General features: G+C 34.6%; 3 protein-coding genes across 5 annotated transcripts in view; 1 reads left to right on the top strand and 2 right to left on the bottom strand.

The window, feature by feature from the left end:
- Window positions 1–1,742: 1,742 nt before the first annotated feature.
- LOC135789083 (uncharacterized) lies at window positions 1,743–9,065 on the bottom strand. Of its 3 annotated transcripts, XM_065298692.1 has the most exons (8): window positions 8,508–9,060; window positions 7,628–7,743; window positions 7,455–7,538; window positions 7,045–7,101; window positions 6,824–6,904; window positions 5,978–6,073; window positions 5,576–5,864; window positions 1,743–2,922 (listed from the first exon to the last, which is right to left on the bottom strand). In XM_065298692.1, the coding sequence occupies exons 2-7, from the start codon at window positions 7,730–7,732 to the stop codon at window positions 5,577–5,579; spliced, it is 711 nt and encodes a 236-aa protein (XP_065154764.1). In that variant the 5' UTR covers window positions 7,733–7,743; window positions 8,508–9,060; the 3' UTR covers window positions 1,743–2,922; window position 5,576. The 3 variants fall into 3 exon arrangements, with proteins under 3 accessions (XP_065154764.1, XP_065154765.1, XP_065154766.1); XM_065298693.1 differs by lacking the exon at window positions 6,824–6,904 and having other exon boundaries at window positions 8,508–9,065; XM_065298694.1 differs by lacking the exon at window positions 8,508–9,060 and having other exon boundaries at window positions 7,455–7,522.
- LOC135789082 (uncharacterized) lies at window positions 8,366–13,259 on the bottom strand. Its single transcript, XM_065298691.1, has 8 exons — window positions 13,143–13,259; window positions 11,900–12,015; window positions 11,727–11,810; window positions 11,313–11,369; window positions 11,098–11,178; window positions 10,570–10,665; window positions 10,116–10,442; window positions 8,366–9,089 (listed from the first exon to the last, which is right to left on the bottom strand). Exons 2-8 carry the CDS (start codon window positions 12,002–12,004, stop codon window positions 9,084–9,086), a joined length of 756 nt encoding a protein of 251 aa, XP_065154763.1. The 5' UTR covers window positions 12,005–12,015; window positions 13,143–13,259; the 3' UTR covers window positions 8,366–9,083.
- Window positions 13,260–16,312: 3,053 nt separating this feature from the next.
- slc4a7 (solute carrier family 4 member 7) overlaps window positions 16,313–20,451 on the top strand; it is a 54,949-nt gene continuing 50,810 nt past the window's right edge. Inside the window, exon 1 of the mRNA XM_065298621.1 lies at window positions 16,313–16,468. Within this exon, the coding sequence (XP_065154693.1) occupies window positions 16,424–16,468 (45 nt within the window). The 5' untranslated portion in view covers window positions 16,313–16,423. The remainder of the gene's footprint in view (window positions 16,469–20,451) is intronic.

Below are 20,451 nucleotides of genomic sequence, written 5' to 3' on the forward strand. Positions count from 1 at the left end.
CATACAGAGTCATGGGAGTTTGATTTGTTTCTAGATATCTTTGTATCTTAATATCTATAATATATTTCTATCTCAATATCAAACGACCTGCTGTACAAAATATCTATTGAAATGAGTTTGTGTTCAGGTGTATCTGAGATGATGTTATTAGTGTAAAGGGTGTTTTAGGTGCTGTACACACAATAGACCTCTGTCGTGCAGCGTTCTGCTCTTCGTTCACACAGAAGGGTCACATTTACACTATCAATGCATCATGTAATAGATTATGGATTAACTTATTCTTGTTATTTTGTATGTTCAATGTAATACACAGGTCAAATGTAGTAAGCCAAATAATTTTAAAAACTATTAAATTATTTAAAAAGTAAAGGCATTTTGTTTGGTATATCTGTGATTGAAACGAGGGTATTATTATGTTTGTGAGCTGTCATTTCATGCACTTATGAATTATAGGTTTATTGAATAAAAGCATGAACCAATCAACCACTATTTTATACTACTAAACCAGCATTGTAAAAAATGCAGCATGAAGTTAAATTCAATCTACTATTTTAAGTTTTGGCTTGTGAAAAGTTGGCATAATTTATAAAATCAAGTTGAAATTGTTTAACGATATTTTTAAATTTAAAATAACATAAAAATATTTGTTGATTTGACAAAAATGCTGCATATTGTTTACAGTGAGAGGTTTTTAAACTTTATGATGACATGGACCCTCACATATGATGAATATTAGTGAGGGACCCCTTTCCTAAAATATTAATCCTTATATCTATTTTGGTACAGATATGTACTATTGACAGACTAATCTCTCAGAAAGTCGTGTTATGTTACGCAAAATGTGATAATTTTTTTGTGACCATGGCACGAAATTCCGTTTTTTTTTTCGTGTCACTCGCAAAAATTTCTATAAACAGTTTTTCGTGTCCATTGCACGACTTTCTTTTTTGTTTCATTTTATGTATTGTTTTCTCATTGTTTTTTCCTATTTTCTTACTATTGTCAATTGGGGTTGGGCTTAGAATAACTTTCTGTTACATTTTAAGACATCCTAAACCAAAACCCAACTCCAGGCGAGAATAGTTCTAAAAGCGGAAAAACATGTAGAAACCAATACATAAAAGAACATCCTAAATCCAACCCCAAGCAGCGACAATGATTAAAAAATAGGGTAAAAAAACAATACATAAAATTACACGAAAAAGAAAGTCATGCCATGGACACGAGAAACTATTTATAGAAATTTTCGTGCCATGAAAAAAACAGATTTTTTGTTATTCTCTTGAAATTTTCTGGGGACCCTGTACTGTGTGTTCACACCAGACGCGTTTGAGGCGTCAAATTTGTTTCTACCATACGTAGTTGGACGTTTGAACATTTTGAATGTACTCGCTGATATTCCCGTCATGGGAGGTGGTTCTGCAACTCTGCTCGCTTCCTGTATTCATGTCACTACTGGAACAAGCTCCTGATTGGTTAACGTGGTGCGCTTTTCCACCAAAGTTCAGATTTTTAAACTCACGCGTTTCCCGCAGCAACGCTAAATTTGCGTCATTTGCGCGAACTAGACGTGCGAATGAGGCGGAATCGCATGTACCACGCTAAACGCCACATTCGCGCCGCGAGACCTCCAGACGCGCGCGCATCAACGCGTTTTTACATTGAATCATTCGCGCTTGACACCTCTACCGCCCTGGACCAAAGTTTGAAAACCTGTACTAAACCACACTGCCTGACAAACAACCTTTCAGGCATCTTTATTTTTGGGAGCCAAGCAGATTATTTCAGCCTGTCGGCATGTTCAACAAACAGTCAGGGGAGGAGGAGTGACCTTCATCCCTGAGGAATTGGCCTTCTCATCCAATCTGGAAACCTTGGTTGGTCTCATCTCTTTTGTTTGTTAGACACACAGCTGTGTCACACACAAGAGAAGACGTTTGGCTAAACAACATTTTACAAACAAACACACACACACACACACACACACACTCTCCAGCTGTAAGACACCTTAATACAGAGAACAGATGACAGAGCTCAGCAATGAGCCACTGAAGCAAAACATTCAAATGAAAAGGTTTTTCGTTCAAAGACACTTACTTTAAGGTTCAAAACCAAAGGTTGGCAGTAAACAATTTCTTTAGAAATTTTATGATGTTTGAAATCTGACCGATATCACTAAAAAATATCTTAATAATAAGTGACAGTCCAGAGCATGCTTTCCTAATTATGCAAAAATTAGTATTCCGTTATTTATTAATTTTCTGTTATTTTACATGTAATTTAACATATGCTGGGTTGTTTTAACCCATTAATGGGTAACATATAAATCTTTTCTGGGTAAATGTAACCTTACGGCTGGGTGTGTCCCTTACACCCAGTGTTAGTTTACAGGCAGGGACATAAGCTAAACTTGAGAAACCATTACGTTCAGAAGATCTTCATGTTTATGTTCTACAAGTGACATGATTATTTTCTTTCGCTAATAAAATGAGTGAAATATACATTTTCTGGGTGTAATTTATAATGAGCATTTGGGTTTGCTGACATATGATGGATTTATTTGGATATTATAGGCTTATGAAAAGACGGATTGCAAAAAACAGATGGCAAATCATTGAAAGGTATGAGTGTATACTTGTAACGTGGAAAATAATGTACAGGTTCAACACAGACTGTTCTGGAGTGCTTTCAAAAAATAGCTAGAAAAGCAAAATTACACCACAAATAAAGCATTTTAAAGTGGGTGAAGATTGACTGTGTTGTTTTCTCCGCTCATTTGTGTCCTCTGCTGGAGAATAATAATATCACACACACTACACAAACAGAAAATTTATGTGGACATATATTTCTTGTGTTAGAAATATCATGAGGTGACTTTTTGGCTGAGATCTGCTTTGTCTTCTGGTTCTCCTGTCTTTATCTCTGAAACAGAAGATTTGAAATGAACAAACTATGACAACACTTTACTTGAAGGGATGTTTATAAGACTGACATCATATGACACCTATAGTCATGACTTGACACTTGTTATGAACATGAAGGAGATTTTATGCTCGTATTACAACTGTCGTTAAGTGTCACAATGTATGATTTTTTTTAACTATTTATTTGTATGATACAGCTGCAAACAAGTATTTGAACACCTGTCTATCAGCTAGAATTCTGACCCTCAAAGACCTGTTAGTCTGCCTTTAAAATGTCCACCTCCACTCCATTTATTATCCTATATTAGATGCACCTGTTAGCTGCATAAAGACACCTGTCCACCCCATACAATCAGTAAGAATCCAACTACTAACATGGCCAAGACCAAAGAGCGGTCCAAAGACACTAGAGACAAAATTGTACATCTCCCCAAGGCTGAAAAGGGCTACAAGAATTGCCAAGCAGCTTGGTGAAAAAAGGTTCACAGTTGGAGCAATCATTAGAAAATGGAAGAAGCTAAACATAAATGCCAATCTCCCTCGCACTGGGGCTCCATGCAAGATCTCACCTCGTGGGGTCTCAATGATCCTAAGAAAGGTGAGAAATCAGCCCAGAACTACACGGGGGGAGCTGGTCAATGACTTGAAAAGAGCTGGGACCACCGTTTCCAAGGTTACTGTTGGTAATACACTAAGACGTCATGGTTTGAAATCATCCATGGCACGGAAGGTTCCCCTGCTTAAACCAGCACATGTCCAGGCCCGTCTTAAGTTTGCCAATGACCATTTGGATGATCCAGAGAAGTCATGGGAGAAAGTCATGTGGTCAGATGAGACCAAAATATAACTTTTTGGTCATAATTCCACTAAACGTGTTTGGAGGACAAAGAATGATGAGTACTGTCCCAAGAACACCATCCCACTGTAAAGCATGGGGGTGGTAGCATCATGCTTTGGGGGTGTTTTTCTGCACATGGGACAGGGCGACTGCACTGTATTAAGGAGAGGATGACCGGGGCCATGTATTGGTAGATTTTGGGATACAACCTCCTTCCCTCAGTTAGAGCTTCGAAGATGGGTCGAGGCTGCGTCTTCCATCATGACAATGACCCGAAGCACACAGCCAGGATAACCGAGCAGTGGCTCTGTAAGAAGCATATCAAGGTTCTGGCATGGCCTAGCCAGTCTTCAGACCTAAACCCAATCGAGAATCTTTGGAGGGAGCTCAAACTCCGTGTTTTTCAGCGACAGGCCAGAAACCTGACAGATCTGTGTGGAGGAGTGGGCCAAAATCCCTCCTGCAGTGTGTGCAAACCTGGTGAAAAACTACAGGAAACGTTTGACCTCTGTAGTTGCAAACAAAGGCTACTGTACCAAATATTAACATTGATTTTCTCAGGTGTTCAAATACTTATTTGCAGCTGTATCATACAAATAAATAGTTAAAAAATCATACATTGTGATTTCCTTTATTTTTTTAGATTATGTCTTAAACAGTGGACATGCACTTACGATTACTACAATTTCAGACCCCTCCATGATTTCTAAGTGGGTGAACTTGCAAAATAGCATGGTGTTCAAATACTTATTTTCCTCACTGTAACTGATCACTTTTTTACTAGTGGTATACATTTAATTTGTTATTAAAATATCATTTAGTTTTAATACTCTGTCAAATAGTTTTAAAACAGCGTTGTGAATATTTTTCTTGACCTCAACTACAGTGGTATAAATATAATTGGTCATAATGATGTCATAACTGTTAATACTCTGTCAAAGCGTTTTAAAAACGTGTCATGAATATTCTTCAATTTATAATGTTTTTTAATCATCCAATAAAAATAATAATATAATACAAATTAAAATTGATAAAATTATATTGTATTGCATTTGGAGACCCAGTCACCTAAAATTAAATTAAAACAGTACAATAATGGATTAAGCCATGCAGCATTGGGTTTGTATCGCTGCAAAAACAGTTAATTACATTAAATGTATTCATTTAATTAATTAAATGTTTTGTTAGTTTTTCTTCATGTAAGAAAATTTCAGAACCCTCTGTGTGAGGAAGAATTGAGGGTCACGAAAAATATTCATGATGCTGTTACAAAACTAGCATAGCAGCAATTACAAATTCGACTACAAAAACAATTATAAACAGTAGATAAAGAACGAGTACAATGAAAAAACAATTAAAATAGACACAACAAAACAAAAAATAAGTAAAAGGATAAAGTAATAATAAAAATAAATAAATAAAATAACAAAAATAATAAGCTGTTACAAAACTATTTGACAGAGAATTGACACTAAATGACATTTAAATGACAGTTTAATGTAATGTTAACCCATATAGCTAGGTAGTTTCTTAACTTCGATAATTATTCTGCTATGTCATGTTTATGACCAATTTATTACAAGTTATAATGTATTGGTTTATGTCAAGTTGTTGTCATAACAAAGCCATCTCAAACAATCTCATCTTTGCATTAAACGTGCAATAAAATATTCATAACACGTGACATGTCATGATTATAAATTTGTCTTGTCAGTCACCCCTTCAAGTAAAGTGTTACCCAAACTATTAGTTAAAATAAGAAGATGAACAGCCATGTCCCCTTATTTCCCCTTATGTTTGGCAGATTTATTACCTTAGTTTGGTGGTGGTGTAAAAGGGAGTGTACTGTATTCTGGTGGAGGTGCAGATGGGAGTGTACTGTAGTCTGGTGGAGGTGCAAAGTGATCTGGGTCGTAGTTTTGTGGAGGTGCAAAATAGGCTGGACTATAATGTGGTGAAGATGCGGCAGTACTGTAGTGTTGTGGAGTCGCAAACAAGCCAGATTCATAGTTTGGTGGAGGTGCATAAGGGCCCAGAACAAAATTGTTGACATTTACATTAGGAACAGGCGTGCTCACGTAACAGACTTCAACATGTCTGGACTGGAAGAGAGAAGAAATATTTTGGTCTTTAAATTTTGTAGTGATTTGCATATAAGCATCTCTTGGAGAAAATGACTGTTGTGTTAGTCTTTAAACGTCTTGATGGGTTTTACCTTCGTCCTGCAACACTCACATAGGGATGAGGCAACAATCACAGAGAAGCTGAAGATCAGGATGTCACAAACCACAAAGACAATGATTCTTATGCCCTATATGTGTCAGAGACAAGATAATGATGATATTTGACATGTTAAAATATTTTTTATTATTTTAAATTACAGTAGAAATGGACAAATTTGTGACTAAATTCCTACCTCAACTTAGATTAATTAATACAAACCTATCTTTTTTCAATGCGTGCACTTTTAATCTTTGTACAGCACTTGTTGAATGTGTTAGCATTTAGCTTAGCGCCATTCATTCCTATGGCTCCAAACAAAAGTTTTATTTTGTGCCACCATACTTACTTGTGTAACTACGCATGTAAAAGTCTTTAAATAGAGAAAATGTGGAATTGTTTGGTGGCTTCTAAATTCATCCCTGTTTGGAGCCATAGGAATGAATGGAGCTAGACTAAATGCTAGCACATTCACGAAACGCTGTACAAAGATTAAGTGCATGCATTTAAAAAAGATAGGTATGTATTAATTTGTCTAATTTGAGGTAAGAACATAGTAAAATATTGAAAAACGGTGGTGTTTTCCTTTAATTTCAATCTTTTTCATGGCCTTGGTCAATATTAATGATATCAAGATTATATTTTCACAGAATGTTTTTTACATTAGGATGATTTATGTAGAGAACATAAATACTTAAAAAATGACTTTAGATGGGTTTTCACAGACAGGGACACATTTAAATAAAAGCAAATAGTTAAAGTACTACTTAGCTGCCTTTATAGTTGATCACATATTTCAAGATCTGATAAGAATATGAATAAAAAATACGTGGGGGCTTACGAAGGTGTCAATATAGTGAAAGGGGATGGAGATAGCAGCTGTTATGGCAACAAAACAGTTGAGAAACTGAGAGGTTCTGACCTGAAAAAGACCAGAAAAACAATCTGGTTGCCCACAATTGATGATTGGGTAAAATAAAAAGTTGAAACTAAATGCCTTATGCTGTAATATTAGTTATTTAAATTAAGAAAAGCAAAATACTTTCAGATATTCAAACTAACCCGACACATGTTAAGTGTACGTGCAGCTGACACCGTTGCAGCTCCAGTTAAAATCGTCTGTAAAGAAAAAATTATAATATTCTGTTAACTATTTTGTAATTTTAAGAGAATCTGCAATGTTTGTTTCTAAAAATATACAAAAAGCACAACAAGTACAGCAAAGGTTTTGATTTATCACACAGAGATGTCAAAACTCAACACACAGATCTCAATGGTGACAGACAGTAATCAAATCTCAGCCTTTAACTTCACTACAAAATTAAAAACCATCACTAGACAAAATAACTGCAGTAGTATAAATAAAGACAGATAAACAACAGTCCTATGACAGGAGCAGTAAAATGTATGCATGCTGCAATGCATGATGGGGAAAATTTTCAAATAAATAAGATGATAAATGAAAGACTTACAATAAGAGGCGACCAGAAGAGGTAATAAAACCCTGTCCAGATTGTTAGGATGAACACCATCATACCTACTGATATTTCAAAAACCTGTAAGATAAAAAAAACAAGTCTGTTTCCTCAGTCGGTCACATAACAGGTCAAATGCAGCAGGCTTTGAAGGGGAACAGTTTTTTTACCCCCAGGACTTTTGGGTTGATCCTCAGGAATTTGGATAAAATCAGTTGGTTTAATGGTGATGTTGGCTGCAGTGGAGATATGTTCCCATTATTGCATCTTAGCATCTTTAAACATCCTGAGAAAAATATATGTGAAAATAATCAACGTGGACATCAAAATTATATCAATGATTCTGCATAAATCAATGAATCTTTTTTCATTTGTACTTTTATTCAAATCCAATAATTTGTCAATTTTATAACATTTGAGGTATTAGTTCATGAATCATGTTGTTGCCAACAAGGGCATGACAATAAAAAGATGTGGTCTATTAACCTCTTTGTATTATTTTTAAGGCTCTCAAAAGATTAATGCGATTAATCGCATTTAAAATAAAAGTTTGTTTTTGCATAAATACATTATGCAAACACAAACTTATATGTTGTATGCAATTAATCACGATTAACCTTTTGAACTTTTGTCTTTCTCTGGGAACTGTTCATCAAGCCGAATGTCAATAAAATGATCTATTGTTATTATTTTTAAATGAATTTAGTTTTTGGTTATGTAGTCAAAAACATGTTTTCCCTTTCATGTCGGTTTTAATTTAAGAGCAGGTGTCACTGTTCAGATTCTAAGAGATATTAAGTTGCTCAGATAACACATGAGAAGCTGAAAATCTATTTTTTAAATGCAACATAACAGCCTGAATATAAGTGATTAATTTTGTGAGTATTTACAAAAGTGAACAATCTGCATATATTTGACAGACTTGTTTATTCAAAGTAAAACTAAGTAAAAAGAAAGCTTACAGGTACATAGGCCTACTGCATTATATTCTTAGATATAATGCACAAACAATGAGATAGTATATGTACTATATATGTACTGAATACTTACAATGTGTTTCTTTCCTCAATTTAAAATCCATTTACATTACCAGTACCTGAAGAAATGGTATTTAATTCTGTGAAATCTTATATTTAGCATGGTGTTGCTCTCGTCTCATTGCTCTTTCATTTTCGTTTGGTTCATCTAGTGTTGCATGAAATGATTTAGCGTAAGACTCCTCCTTCACAAAGCAAGTATGCTGAGAATGCCTGCCAAACCTGAATTCAGGTACGGGCCACCCTTTTACGTTGAAACTGTTTCACAAGTGGTGATGTACCTGAATTTAGCATATATATGTATCCATGTTTCTTGGCTTAAATCAAGTAATACAAGTTTCATTATGAACCACAAGGGGGCATCCCAGCCTATTATGTTCATATAACAGCTAGAATAGCAACATTACACCACAAATTAAAGTGTGTGAAGATTGACTGGGTTGTTTTCTCCGCTCATTTGTGTCCTCTGCTGGAGAATAATGATATCACACACACTACACAAATAGAAAATACATTCATGTGGACATATATTTTTTGGGTCAGACTCAGTTTTGGCTGAGATCTGGTTTGTCTTCTGGATGTCCTGTCTTTATATCTGAAACAGAAGGTACAGAGTAATGTTAATATAGCTCTTACTGCAATAACAGTTCACACTGGATCAACGCTGCTAAATACAGTTAAGGTTTTTGTTTATTTTTATTTAATAAAGATTGTTTAGAGTTCGTTCCTCTATTATATTAAAGTCACAATTAAATTAAAATATTTATTTTTTTTGTATTTTTAACATGTGAATTATATATGAGCTTCGTAATTTTTATTTATTATTTATTTGCCCTCATAATCTTTAATCAAAAACACCTCCTTGAAACGATCTTTCTTTACTTCCGGTCACGAGGAATGGTGGGAGGGCAGGGCCCGGGAAAAGACCGAAGCAATTAGCATATAGCAATAATTAGCAAATAGCAATAATGTCCAACGTTTAAATCAGTTATCGATGGACGAATTCAAGTTATGCCTTACTTTTTTCTAATTTCAGACCAAAGACTGTAAAAAATCATGCTACTTCCATTTCATTGTGCCTTTAAATATTTAATATAAACAAACAATTAATTAAACCCATAAAGAAAAAATAAATATTTTCAAATATAATTTAAAATATATTTTAAAATATAAAAAAATGTGCTGAAATATATTTTGAAATACATTTACAAAAATGTATTTTTCACCAATATATTTTTTGGCAATTTTGAAATATATTTTAAAGCGTTTATATTGTCGCATTGGACGATATTGGAAGAAAAACTTAGTACGTTACAAACCTGTAAACAACAGGTTTGAAAGGGTTCAAATTAAATATATTATTTAACTGCTAAAATATACTTATAAAATATAGGGAAAATATATTTTTTTGCCATATGGGATGTCAAATTAGAAATGTGTTTGTTGCCCCTGAAATACATGTTAATATATATAAGTAAAAAATAAACATATTTTCAAATTCAAAAATATATTTATTTAAGCTTTACTTTCTACAAAATATATTTAGCATAAAAATATGGGAAATAAGAATATTAACATCCATGTTCCCTTTTATCCCCTTATGTTTGGCAAATTTTATTACCCTGTAGTTTGGAGGAGGTGTAGAAGGGTGCGTAATGTAGTCTGTTGAAGATGCGGATATGATTGTACTGTAGTCTGGTGGAGGTGCAGATGGGAGTGTACTGTAGTCTGGTGGAGGTGCAAAGTGATCTGGGTTGTAGTTTGATGGAGGTGCTGAATAGGCTGGACTATAATGTGGTAGAGATGCGGCTGTACTGTAGTTTTGTGGAGTCACAAATAGGCCCGATTCATAGTTTGGTGGAGGTGCATAAAGGCCCAGAACAAAACTGTTGACAGTTACATTAGGAACAGCCGTGCCAACCACCAGTCCAACCTCAACATGTCTGGACTGGAAGAGAGAAGAAATATTTTGGTCTTTATTCACTGTTAAATTTTGTAGATGAGTGATTTGCACATCAGCATCTCTGGAAAAAATGACTGTTGTGTTAGTCTTTGAACGTCTTGATGGGTTTTACCTTCGTCCTGCAGCACTCACAGAGAGATGAGGCAACAATCACAGAGAAGATGAAGCTCAAGATGTCACAAACCACCATAACAATGCTTCTTATGCCCTATATGTCAGTGTCAGAGACATGATAATGAGGATATTTGACATGTTTTGATCATAATAACAGTAGAAAAATTGACAAATGTGTGACTAAATCCAGAGAAAAAAAAATCTCTTTCTTTGGAGATTTGGAGTATAACATTTTTTGAGAGGCTCATTTTACTTTAATTTCAATCTTTTACATAGCCTAATCAATATTAAATATATCAAGATTCTATTTTTACAGAATGTTCTTTACATTAGGACGATTTTATGTAGAAAACAAATATAACACAAAATTACATTAGCTGTGTTTTCACAGACAGGGACACATTTAAATAAAATCAAATAGTTACAAAATGAGTTCTGCTTAGCTGTTTTATAGTTGATCAAAATTATATTGACACATCTCAAGATCTGATAAGAATAGGAATAAAATATCTATATGAGCACTTACAAAGGCCTCAATATAGTGAAAGGTGATGGATAAAGAAGCTGTTAGGGCAAGAAAACAGTTGAGAAACTGAGAGGTTCTGACCTGAAAAAGACCAGAAAAACAATCCGGTTGCCCACAATTGATGATTGGGTAAAATAAAAAGTTGAAACTAAATGCATTATACTGTTATATTAGTTATTTTAATTAAGAAAAGCAAAATACTTTCAGATACTAACCCGACACATGTTAAGTGTACGTGCAGCTGACACCGTTGCAGCTCCAGTAAAAAATGTCTATAGAGAAAAAAATTATAATATTCTGTTAATTTTTTGTAATTTTAAGAGAATCTGCAATGTCTGCTTTTAAAAATATAGAAAGAGCAAAAGTAACACCAAGTACAGCAAAGGTTTTGATTTATCACACAGAGACGTCAACACTCAACACACAGATCTCAATGGTGACAGACAGTAATCAAATCTCAGCCTTTAACTTCACTACAAAATTAAAAACCATTACTAGAACAAAATAGCTGCAAAAGTTTAAATAAAGACAGCAAAACAACAGTCCTATAACAGGAGCTAAAAGGTATGCTGCCTGCAATGCATAATGGGTAAAATTTTCAAATAAACAATGTAATATGAAAGACTTACAATAAGAGGCAACCAGAGGAGGTAATAAAGCCCTATGCAGATTGTTAGGATGAACACCATCATACCTAATGATATTTCAAAAACCTGTAAGATTAAAAAAACAAGTCTGTCACATAACAGATCAAATGCAGCATGCAGAGATGAAATCTTTGAAGGGGAACAGTTTGATTTACCCCCAGGATTTTTGGTTTGATCCTCAGGAATTTGGATAAAACCAGTTGGTTAAATGGTGATGCTGACTGCAGCGGAGAGACGTTCCCATTATTGCATCTAAGCATCTTTAAACATCCTGAAAATATATATATGTGAAAATGATCAGAATGGAAATCAAAATTAAATCAATGATTCTGCTTTTAAAATTTGTACTTTTATTCAAATCCGATAATTGATCAATTTTATAACATTTGAGGTATTAGGTATCAGGCTACACTTGGTTGCACTGTTTGTTTTTTGTTGCCAACAAGGACATAACAACAGGAAGATATTGTCTATTAACCTCTTTGTATTATTTTTAGAGCTGTCAAAAGATTAATGCGCTTAATCGCATTGAAAATAAAATGTTTTTGCATTATGTGTGCATGCATTTAAGAAACGTATGTACTTTTTTTATAAAAAATCTAAAATTCTTACAAATAATTTCTTAAATGTAGGCTATATGTATGTGCCACAACGTGTGTGAGGTAAAAAGACGAAGACAAGTTTTATCAACTTTACTGACAAAAACTGGATGAATACAAAACACAGCATGTTCACTGACACAAGACCGGAAGAGGCAGCCTAAAACAAGCACAACTTAAGATAATTAATGAAAAGTGGGTGTTGACGATTAAACAGATGAACCGAAGATGATGACTAATTAACAGAGGAAGACTAATCTAGGAAGGTGAAACATGAACGTGAAAGTATGTGTGTATTTATATATACATAATAATTACACACAATACACACACAAATACATTTTTCAAACACAAACTTTTATTTTTTATGCGATTAATCGCGATTAATCTTTTGACAACCCTAATTATTTGGCATACTCAGTCTTTTTTCTGTTAACTGTTTGTAAAGCTAAATGTCAATAAAATTATACAGTTCCAGTGTTATTATTTTAAAATGAATTAAGTTTTTGTAGTCAAAAACATGTTCTCCCTTTTATGTCAGTTGTAATTTAAGAGCAGGTGTCACTGTTCAGATTCTAAGAGCTATGTTAAGTTGCTCAGATAACAAACGAGAAGCTGAAAATTTATTTTTTAATGCAACGTAACATCCGGGATATAAGTTATTAGTTTTGTGAGTGTTTACAAAAGCTAACAAACTGTATATATTTGACAGACATGTTATTTCAAAGGTAGACTTAATAAAAATAATATTCTTAGATATAATGCACAGACACTGAGACAGTATATATAGAATACTTACAATAGGTTGCAGTGTTTCTTTCCTCAATTTAAAATCAATTCACCTAACCAGTACCTGAAGAAATGGTATGTAATTCTGTGAAATCTTACATTGGTATATTTAGCATGGTGTTGCTCTAATTTCTCTTTCATTTTTGTTTCATTCATCTAGTGAAACGATTTATCGTAAGGCTCCTCCTTCACAAAGCCAGCATGCTGAGAATGCCTGCCAAACCTGAATTCAGGTACTGGGCCACCCTTTCAAGTGGTGATACCTGAATTTAGCATATACTGTATATATATATATATATATATATATATATATATATATATATATATATATATATATATATATATATATATATATATATATTTTAATGAAAGCTTTTCATCCTACTTTCACCTCATTTGTTTTGTTGAGCTATGTACACTTCCATCCACAGCCTACAGACCAGACAGTGATGACTACCATCTTTGCCAGTTGTACTGGACTTGAAAAGACAGTTTATCACCATCCCTACAATTAAGTCATTATCTTGACAACTAAAATGCCATCTAAAATCAGTTATTTTTTACTATGGAATAGAAAAGAGAGAGGTTAGGGACTGACGGTCTCAGTCCTCATTCACTTTTTAAAAGTATACTTTAGTGTAGGCACAAAATGTACTTAAACACAACTATAATTTGCGCTGCAATGTCTTTTTAAGCAGTGCTCGAATTGAATCAAGTCTTATGGGGGTCTCCACCATGCAGCATGACATAGCAGCAAACTCAAAATGGCAACACATTCCCAAAATATTTTCATATAAAGGCTAGAAACTAATTTATTAATCATTTCAAAATGTAAAGTTTGACTAGATAGGACCTAAATGTGTTAGGCCTATAAGTGGTGTTTAAGTTGAGTGCAGGATAGCCTACATTAGGTGGGGCAAATTACTTTATTCTTTATTAGTACCTTAGATACATTTAACCATTTTACTCAAAACGTCATTCATCAAAAAAGCTGTTCAGATTATTTGAACTGAAATCAATTTCATTAACAAAATGTACTTCTAACGGGTTTGTCAGCATTATCTTTACTAAAATAAAAATATCTGAGGTACCCCCCTAAGTATAATTTTGACTTCTTATAGGGGGTCCCTAATGCCTTATGGGGGTTCCCGGATCCCCCAGCCCCCCCCCCCCCCCTCAATTCGAGCACTGTTTTTAAGTGTATTTCCATTAGAATGGCGATACAATGCAATTGCACAGGTGTGCTTAATTGCTCATGAATCTTGCTTTTCAGTAGTGTGTTTTAGTGCACTTGAAGTTTGAAAAAAAGTTGTTCCATTTTAGTATACTATTTACACTTGAAATGTAGTCAAATAGATGTTAAGTTGAAGTTAATACATAAATGAATACACTTAACCATACTTGGATTTTATGAAAATAGTACAAAATGTAGAAAATATACATTTTAAAAGTATATTTTTAATAGAATTATTTTTCACCTGGGCGTGGAATGAGTCAGGCCCTAATTTTCTGCCTCACATCTCACACCTCCTTTTGTGTTTATCAGGTTAGATACAACATGAAGGTGAACAGTTATATTACTATAATAGAATGATTTGTTAGTGTTGTATAAACTATTGTAGGCTAATATTTAATACCAACAATAACATGTTTTTTGGCTCTTCTTCTTCTTATGCCTTTATTTCTTTATGCCATTCCAGCATCTACGGATATATTCATGCCGAGAACAATTTAATCCATACACAAGTTTTATTCAGACAACTCCACACAGAAAGGCCACCTGCCCTAGCTGGGGCTCGAACCGGAGACCTTCTTGCTGTAAAGCAATGTTTTTTTTTTCTTAAATCAAATAATAGCACATGTATGGTAATTATGAACCACAAGGGGGCATCCCAGCCCATTATGCTAGCACACTATGTGTGGCTTTCACATATTTTAATGGAAAAACTATGATATTAAAATACTGTAAACTGATATCAATTTTACATTATGTGTTTGCTTTTAACCAATGCAGAAAACAGTCAGCTAATGTTATATATGGACAACTGCACTGTAAAAGATTGCAGCATTTTCTTGTCAAATCAACATATATTTTTATGTTACTTTAACTTAAAAAAGGTGACCTAACTTATAAAACAAGTTGAAATTGTTTAACTTATTATGCTGAATTCACTTGAAAATCTAACTTGTTTTAACTTTATGCTGTTTTTTATGCTTTTTTACAGTGGCAAGCTGCTATATCATTCTAAGAATGACTATTGTATTAAACATGTAGGGGTGGTTTCCCAAACAAGGATTAGCTTAAACCAGGACTAGGCCTTAGTTTAATTAGGAAATATAACTAGTTTTAACAAACATGCCTTACTAAAAACATTACTGGTGTGCATTTTGAGGCAAAGCAAAGGGCACTGATGTATTTTAAGATATGTCATAGCAAGTTGTTTTCAGTTTGGACAGCTCTTACATTTATTTTAGTCTAGGACTAGTCTAATCCCTGTCCGGGAAACCGCCCTATTGTGATGTGACGTCATATTACTATATATATATGTAAGTAACAGAAGGGCAATTATTTCCAGCATGTGCGAAGTTCGTCTGTATGATGGCTGTTCTGTAATAAACAGAAAATACACTTTCCCTTATAACAAGTTTATTAGCCACACACAAATGTTTCGAAACTTTAACTTTCACAGAACCTTTCTGTTGCACCGCAGATTGTGATAAGGAAAAAATTTGTTATTTCAAGAACCTTTGACTAAAAGTATCTTTGTGACACCATACATAAATGGTCCTTCTATGGAAAAAATTATGTTTTCGGCTGGGATTTATTACATTATATCATGTAACAATGTTAGTAAATCTATTCAATAAAAGTTCATTTTCAGTAAAAGTAAATCTAGGCAAAGCTTTAAACACATGATTTAACCCAAATAACCCTATAATCCCATTAAAACCTTATGTTCTCGTCCTCGCGGTGCGTAGTGCGTACTGTTCCCCTATGGATTCTGCGGGCTAACCAATAGCTCACAGCCCCCATCCTTGCTTATTAATATTCATGTGCAGTGTCGTTCTCACAATATTATTGGTCAGAAAACGCCGGTCGCAGCAAAATAAACGGACAAGATCACGCGTCAATCAAACAAAGGCGGGATTTGTCAAGCCTCGATCTATGTAGAAATACCATTCGCAGCTTTCAGTTGGCTGTGAAGCCAGCGAAGGGGCTTTTCGAAATACGGTATTCAAATCAGTCTCCGGTGAGGGACGGAAGAAGTACCCTGTACACGATTTGAACAAATGGAGGAAGATAGTGGTGAACAGATGAAACCCCTCCTGACTACAGTAAGAATAAAGTTATTTGTGCTTAGTTAGCTGTAGAGTTGAGTCGTGGCGGAAGCGGAGCTCACTGAGGCGAGTGGAATCTTTCCGTTGATGTGAGAGAAAGAAAAGAGCAGAAAGAGACGAGGATGAGGGAGATGGGGTCAAAGCATCATGTACTCAGGGTTGTTGATGACCCGAGGCTTTTCTTAAAGAGGCTAAGAGGTTGATGTTTTCAGGCTATAATTCGGTTGAAATGTACTTTCATTGTTTTGGGGTGAGCACGCTTCTGCCAGGAAGTATCGCGCTGATCATTGCGTCACAATAACGGCAAGAGATGAGTGTTGTAGTCTGTGAATCTCTCTCTCTCTCTCTCTCTCTCTCTCTCTCTCTCTCTCTCTCTCTCTCTCTCTCTCTCTCTCTCTCTCTCTCTCTCTCTCTCTCTCAATCTCTTTTCAATTTTAGTTTGATATTTGTGACATTTGTTTAGCCAACAGCTAGGATGGCAGTAGGATGAGTAAGGTGTAAGATGTATATAACGCAAAATTAGATAAAGTAAAACATTGAGATATTAAAAATGCTTTGGCAATGTAAAGACATGTATAACCTACAAATAAAGCTATCTTGAATCTACAGAAATATATAAAAATATTTACAAAAATGAGCAAAAATACAAATTTAAATAACTGAATAAAGACGTAGGCTAATATAACGTACATCATACGATGGAATCCCTCTTTCTCTCTTTAAAGTGATATGTGTCAATTTATAAGTAAATATGTGTTAGAATTAATAGGTTAATTTGATTTTAAATGAATGAGTGTATAAACAATTACATGTTATAATTTAATATAACATTCATTTTGTAAAGCAAATAAACTTTGTATTTGTATGCTGTATTATTTACCCTTATTAAATACTAAAAGCCTCTGTAAATGTTCAAGGTAGTACTTCATTGCTACAATTACAAGTTCACGAACACCCTTTATTGTGACATCTTACATGACGCTTTGACTGGCATGAAAACATTTATTCAACTTTGTATATACCGGGATATTTATCATGTATCGGCATTCATCCCCAAATTACAGAATTTTGGTCAATAACGCCAAGCCCTACTTAATATATGAGAAATGTGTAGCTTTTTTACAGGTGATAGTGATAGAATCGTCTTTAGTGGAAAATTAAATGTCGGTGAGAAGTGATTGACAGTATAACATCCAAAATCCAAAACGAGATGCACATCAGGGTTCATGCCAACAGTAGCTACACAAATAGGTACACAAATAGGTACATTTACAATACTTATGCAACCGGGAATGCTTTATTTACACTAAAAACATAGTGTCTGTGAATTTGTTACTTTCAGTTTACCTTCAGAGTTTTAAAAGTGGAACATAAGGGCATATATGTTTTTATATAAACAGCAAATAGTGGACCTTACTTTGATTTATTCAGTAAACACTTTAAATAAAGGGGCTGCTGGTATTATCAATAAAATATCTATTTTTACATAAACCCTTTTGATCACATAAAATACCCTCAAAACTGCTTATCAAACAACTATGTTTGATTAAAATCTAAAACAAGAAATTCATTGGTTATGGGGTCACACATAATTATATTCCCATTATGTGTTGTTATATTATATTCTTACACATATTAAGGAAATACTTTATTGCTTGCTGTACTCCACCACACCCATTTAGTCAAGTGTATTAAGTGTTAAATTTCAAGCTAATGATGCATTTCTTCTGAACCCTGGCATGACTGATGAGGAAAAACTTTATGGTTCATTGAGTGAGCTCTATCATAGTGCTGTGTCGCCTGTGAAATGAAAGATTAGGCAGCAGGAAGTTTGTCATAGTTGTCTGTCTGGAGGATCAGCAGCTCTCAGGGGTGCTGGGACCCGGCGGACAATGCTGTTGATAAAGCCACAGAGGGTAAAGCCATAAGTTCAGCAGGTTTAAACAGAAGTACCAGATGCTTTGACCTGTCCGCATGGAGCCAATATAGTTGCTCTGCTGATTCACAACAAGTCTTTCCAGTCCCACTTGTTTAGAGAGTTATTCTTTGAAAATATTATCCTTAAACTCCTTATTATACAAGGGTAATGTCAGTATAGTGCTTCATGTGTGTTTTCAAGAGACCTCAGGGCTCCAGACTAACTTTTTTCACTAGGAGCACAGTGGCCCCCAACCCAAAATTTTAGGGGCGCAACCAGAAAATTTAGGGGCACACACCGAAAATCAACATGCTAACCAAATATCCACATTTCTACTAATTTCCACTGTATTACAAATAAATACTTTAATGATAGATGCCGAAAGTACAATGTGCTGTTTCAAATTCAGTGTCACATCACAAAAACATTTCAAATTTACTGGTCGCACATGTGCGACTGGATGTAAAATTCAGTGGCATACTCTCAAATTTTGGTGGCAAAATGCCCCCATTTGGTGGCAGTCTGGAGCCCTGGACCTACATTGTTTTTAGTAGCTAAAATCATTATCAAAATATTGATTTATCCTCTGGAGTCTGCAAAGGATGCCAGGGTTCCTCAAATCCTACCCTGGTGGTCCGGTGCCCTGCGTTGTTTAGTGCCTCTAACCATGATAAAACACACCTATCTGTGAATTCACCTATTCTAGTGATCATGAAGGCATTGATTAGCTTGCTCAGGTGTTTGATCAAGGTGAGAGCTAAACAATGCAGGGCACCGGCCCACCAGGGTAGGATTTGAGGAACCCTGGTCTATGTCATCGTTTGTGTATGCTTTATATTAGACTAGTGTAGTCTGTTATGAGCTTATCTGAGAAATTGATTTGCAGTCATTGGCAACAATACAACTTTTTTGTTGTATTTATAAATAGATACATGAGCATAACAAATGTTTAGTTTGATGTGACCACCACCAAATTAGGCCAAGATGTCCCCATGCAAACCTCATTGGCTGGTTGGTGTATGGCTAAACTGTTATCTTGCACCATTGAACAAACACTACCCCCATCCATATGGCAACACTAAGGATATATGAGTACAGTATTTCAGTAACTTTAGGATGTAGTCTGTGTACAGATAAGATTGTCCATGCACACATTAGGAAGGAAATAGTCACGGATATAACATTATGAAATCCTTAAAGGCTTTTTACCAAACTCCCCCAACACCCTTTTAAAACATTTTTAGATTGATAAGTTTCCTTTAAAGCAAAACTGTTGTTTTTAAGACATCATTTTGTATAAGTTTGAATCAATTTCAAAACTTAGACTTACATATACAAAATGTAAGCCTAATGCCATTATGCCATCATTGTGTTGCATGTTACTTAAAATTATTCAATCATTGATGGTTATTAGAAAGTAGTATGTGGTAAAATCACTTATTGATTTGGGCCTAGTCACTGTCTCTTAAATGCTATGTCATAGTGATTTAGTTAAAAGAAAAAACTTGGATGACCTGTTGTCATGCACACTGATTTGATAAGAGCGTGAATGTTGCTTGTACCGTCATAAACATATCAAACAAAAGGAGGTGTTCCTTCTGCAGGTATTATGATTTAGATAATGCTTCACTTTCTACTGTTTGCAGATATGTCTGGCTACTGTTGTAGATAGTGTGATAAGATGTAGTTAATGTAGTAATTTCACCTGTTAAGCTTTTGTTGTGTTTCTGCTTTTGAATGCGTATAGTATGCTGCACGCACAGCTCACAACATTACTATAGGTCTGGGTGGTATATGGAGTACTGATAATATATCTGCATTTTTTTCCCAGAGGGATACGGGATAAAACAATACCATCTATTTTGGTGTGGTCTGATATGACCCTCATTCTTGGCAACAGAAGCTCTGCCCGAAATGAATGTAGGCTGAGGTCAGATGTAAGCCTTCCAACCAGATTGCATGTTGTGCAGCTGTATATTTTTTTACGGGAAGGAAAACTTTAAATCTTTACATTTTATTTCCATCATAGGCTGTTTAAAAAATGTGACATCTCACATGAGGC

This window comes from Paramisgurnus dabryanus, chromosome 13, assembly GCF_030506205.2.
Source record: "Paramisgurnus dabryanus chromosome 13, PD_genome_1.1, whole genome shotgun sequence".
NCBI classification, from domain to species: Eukaryota; Metazoa; Chordata; class Actinopteri; order Cypriniformes; family Cobitidae; genus Paramisgurnus; species Paramisgurnus dabryanus.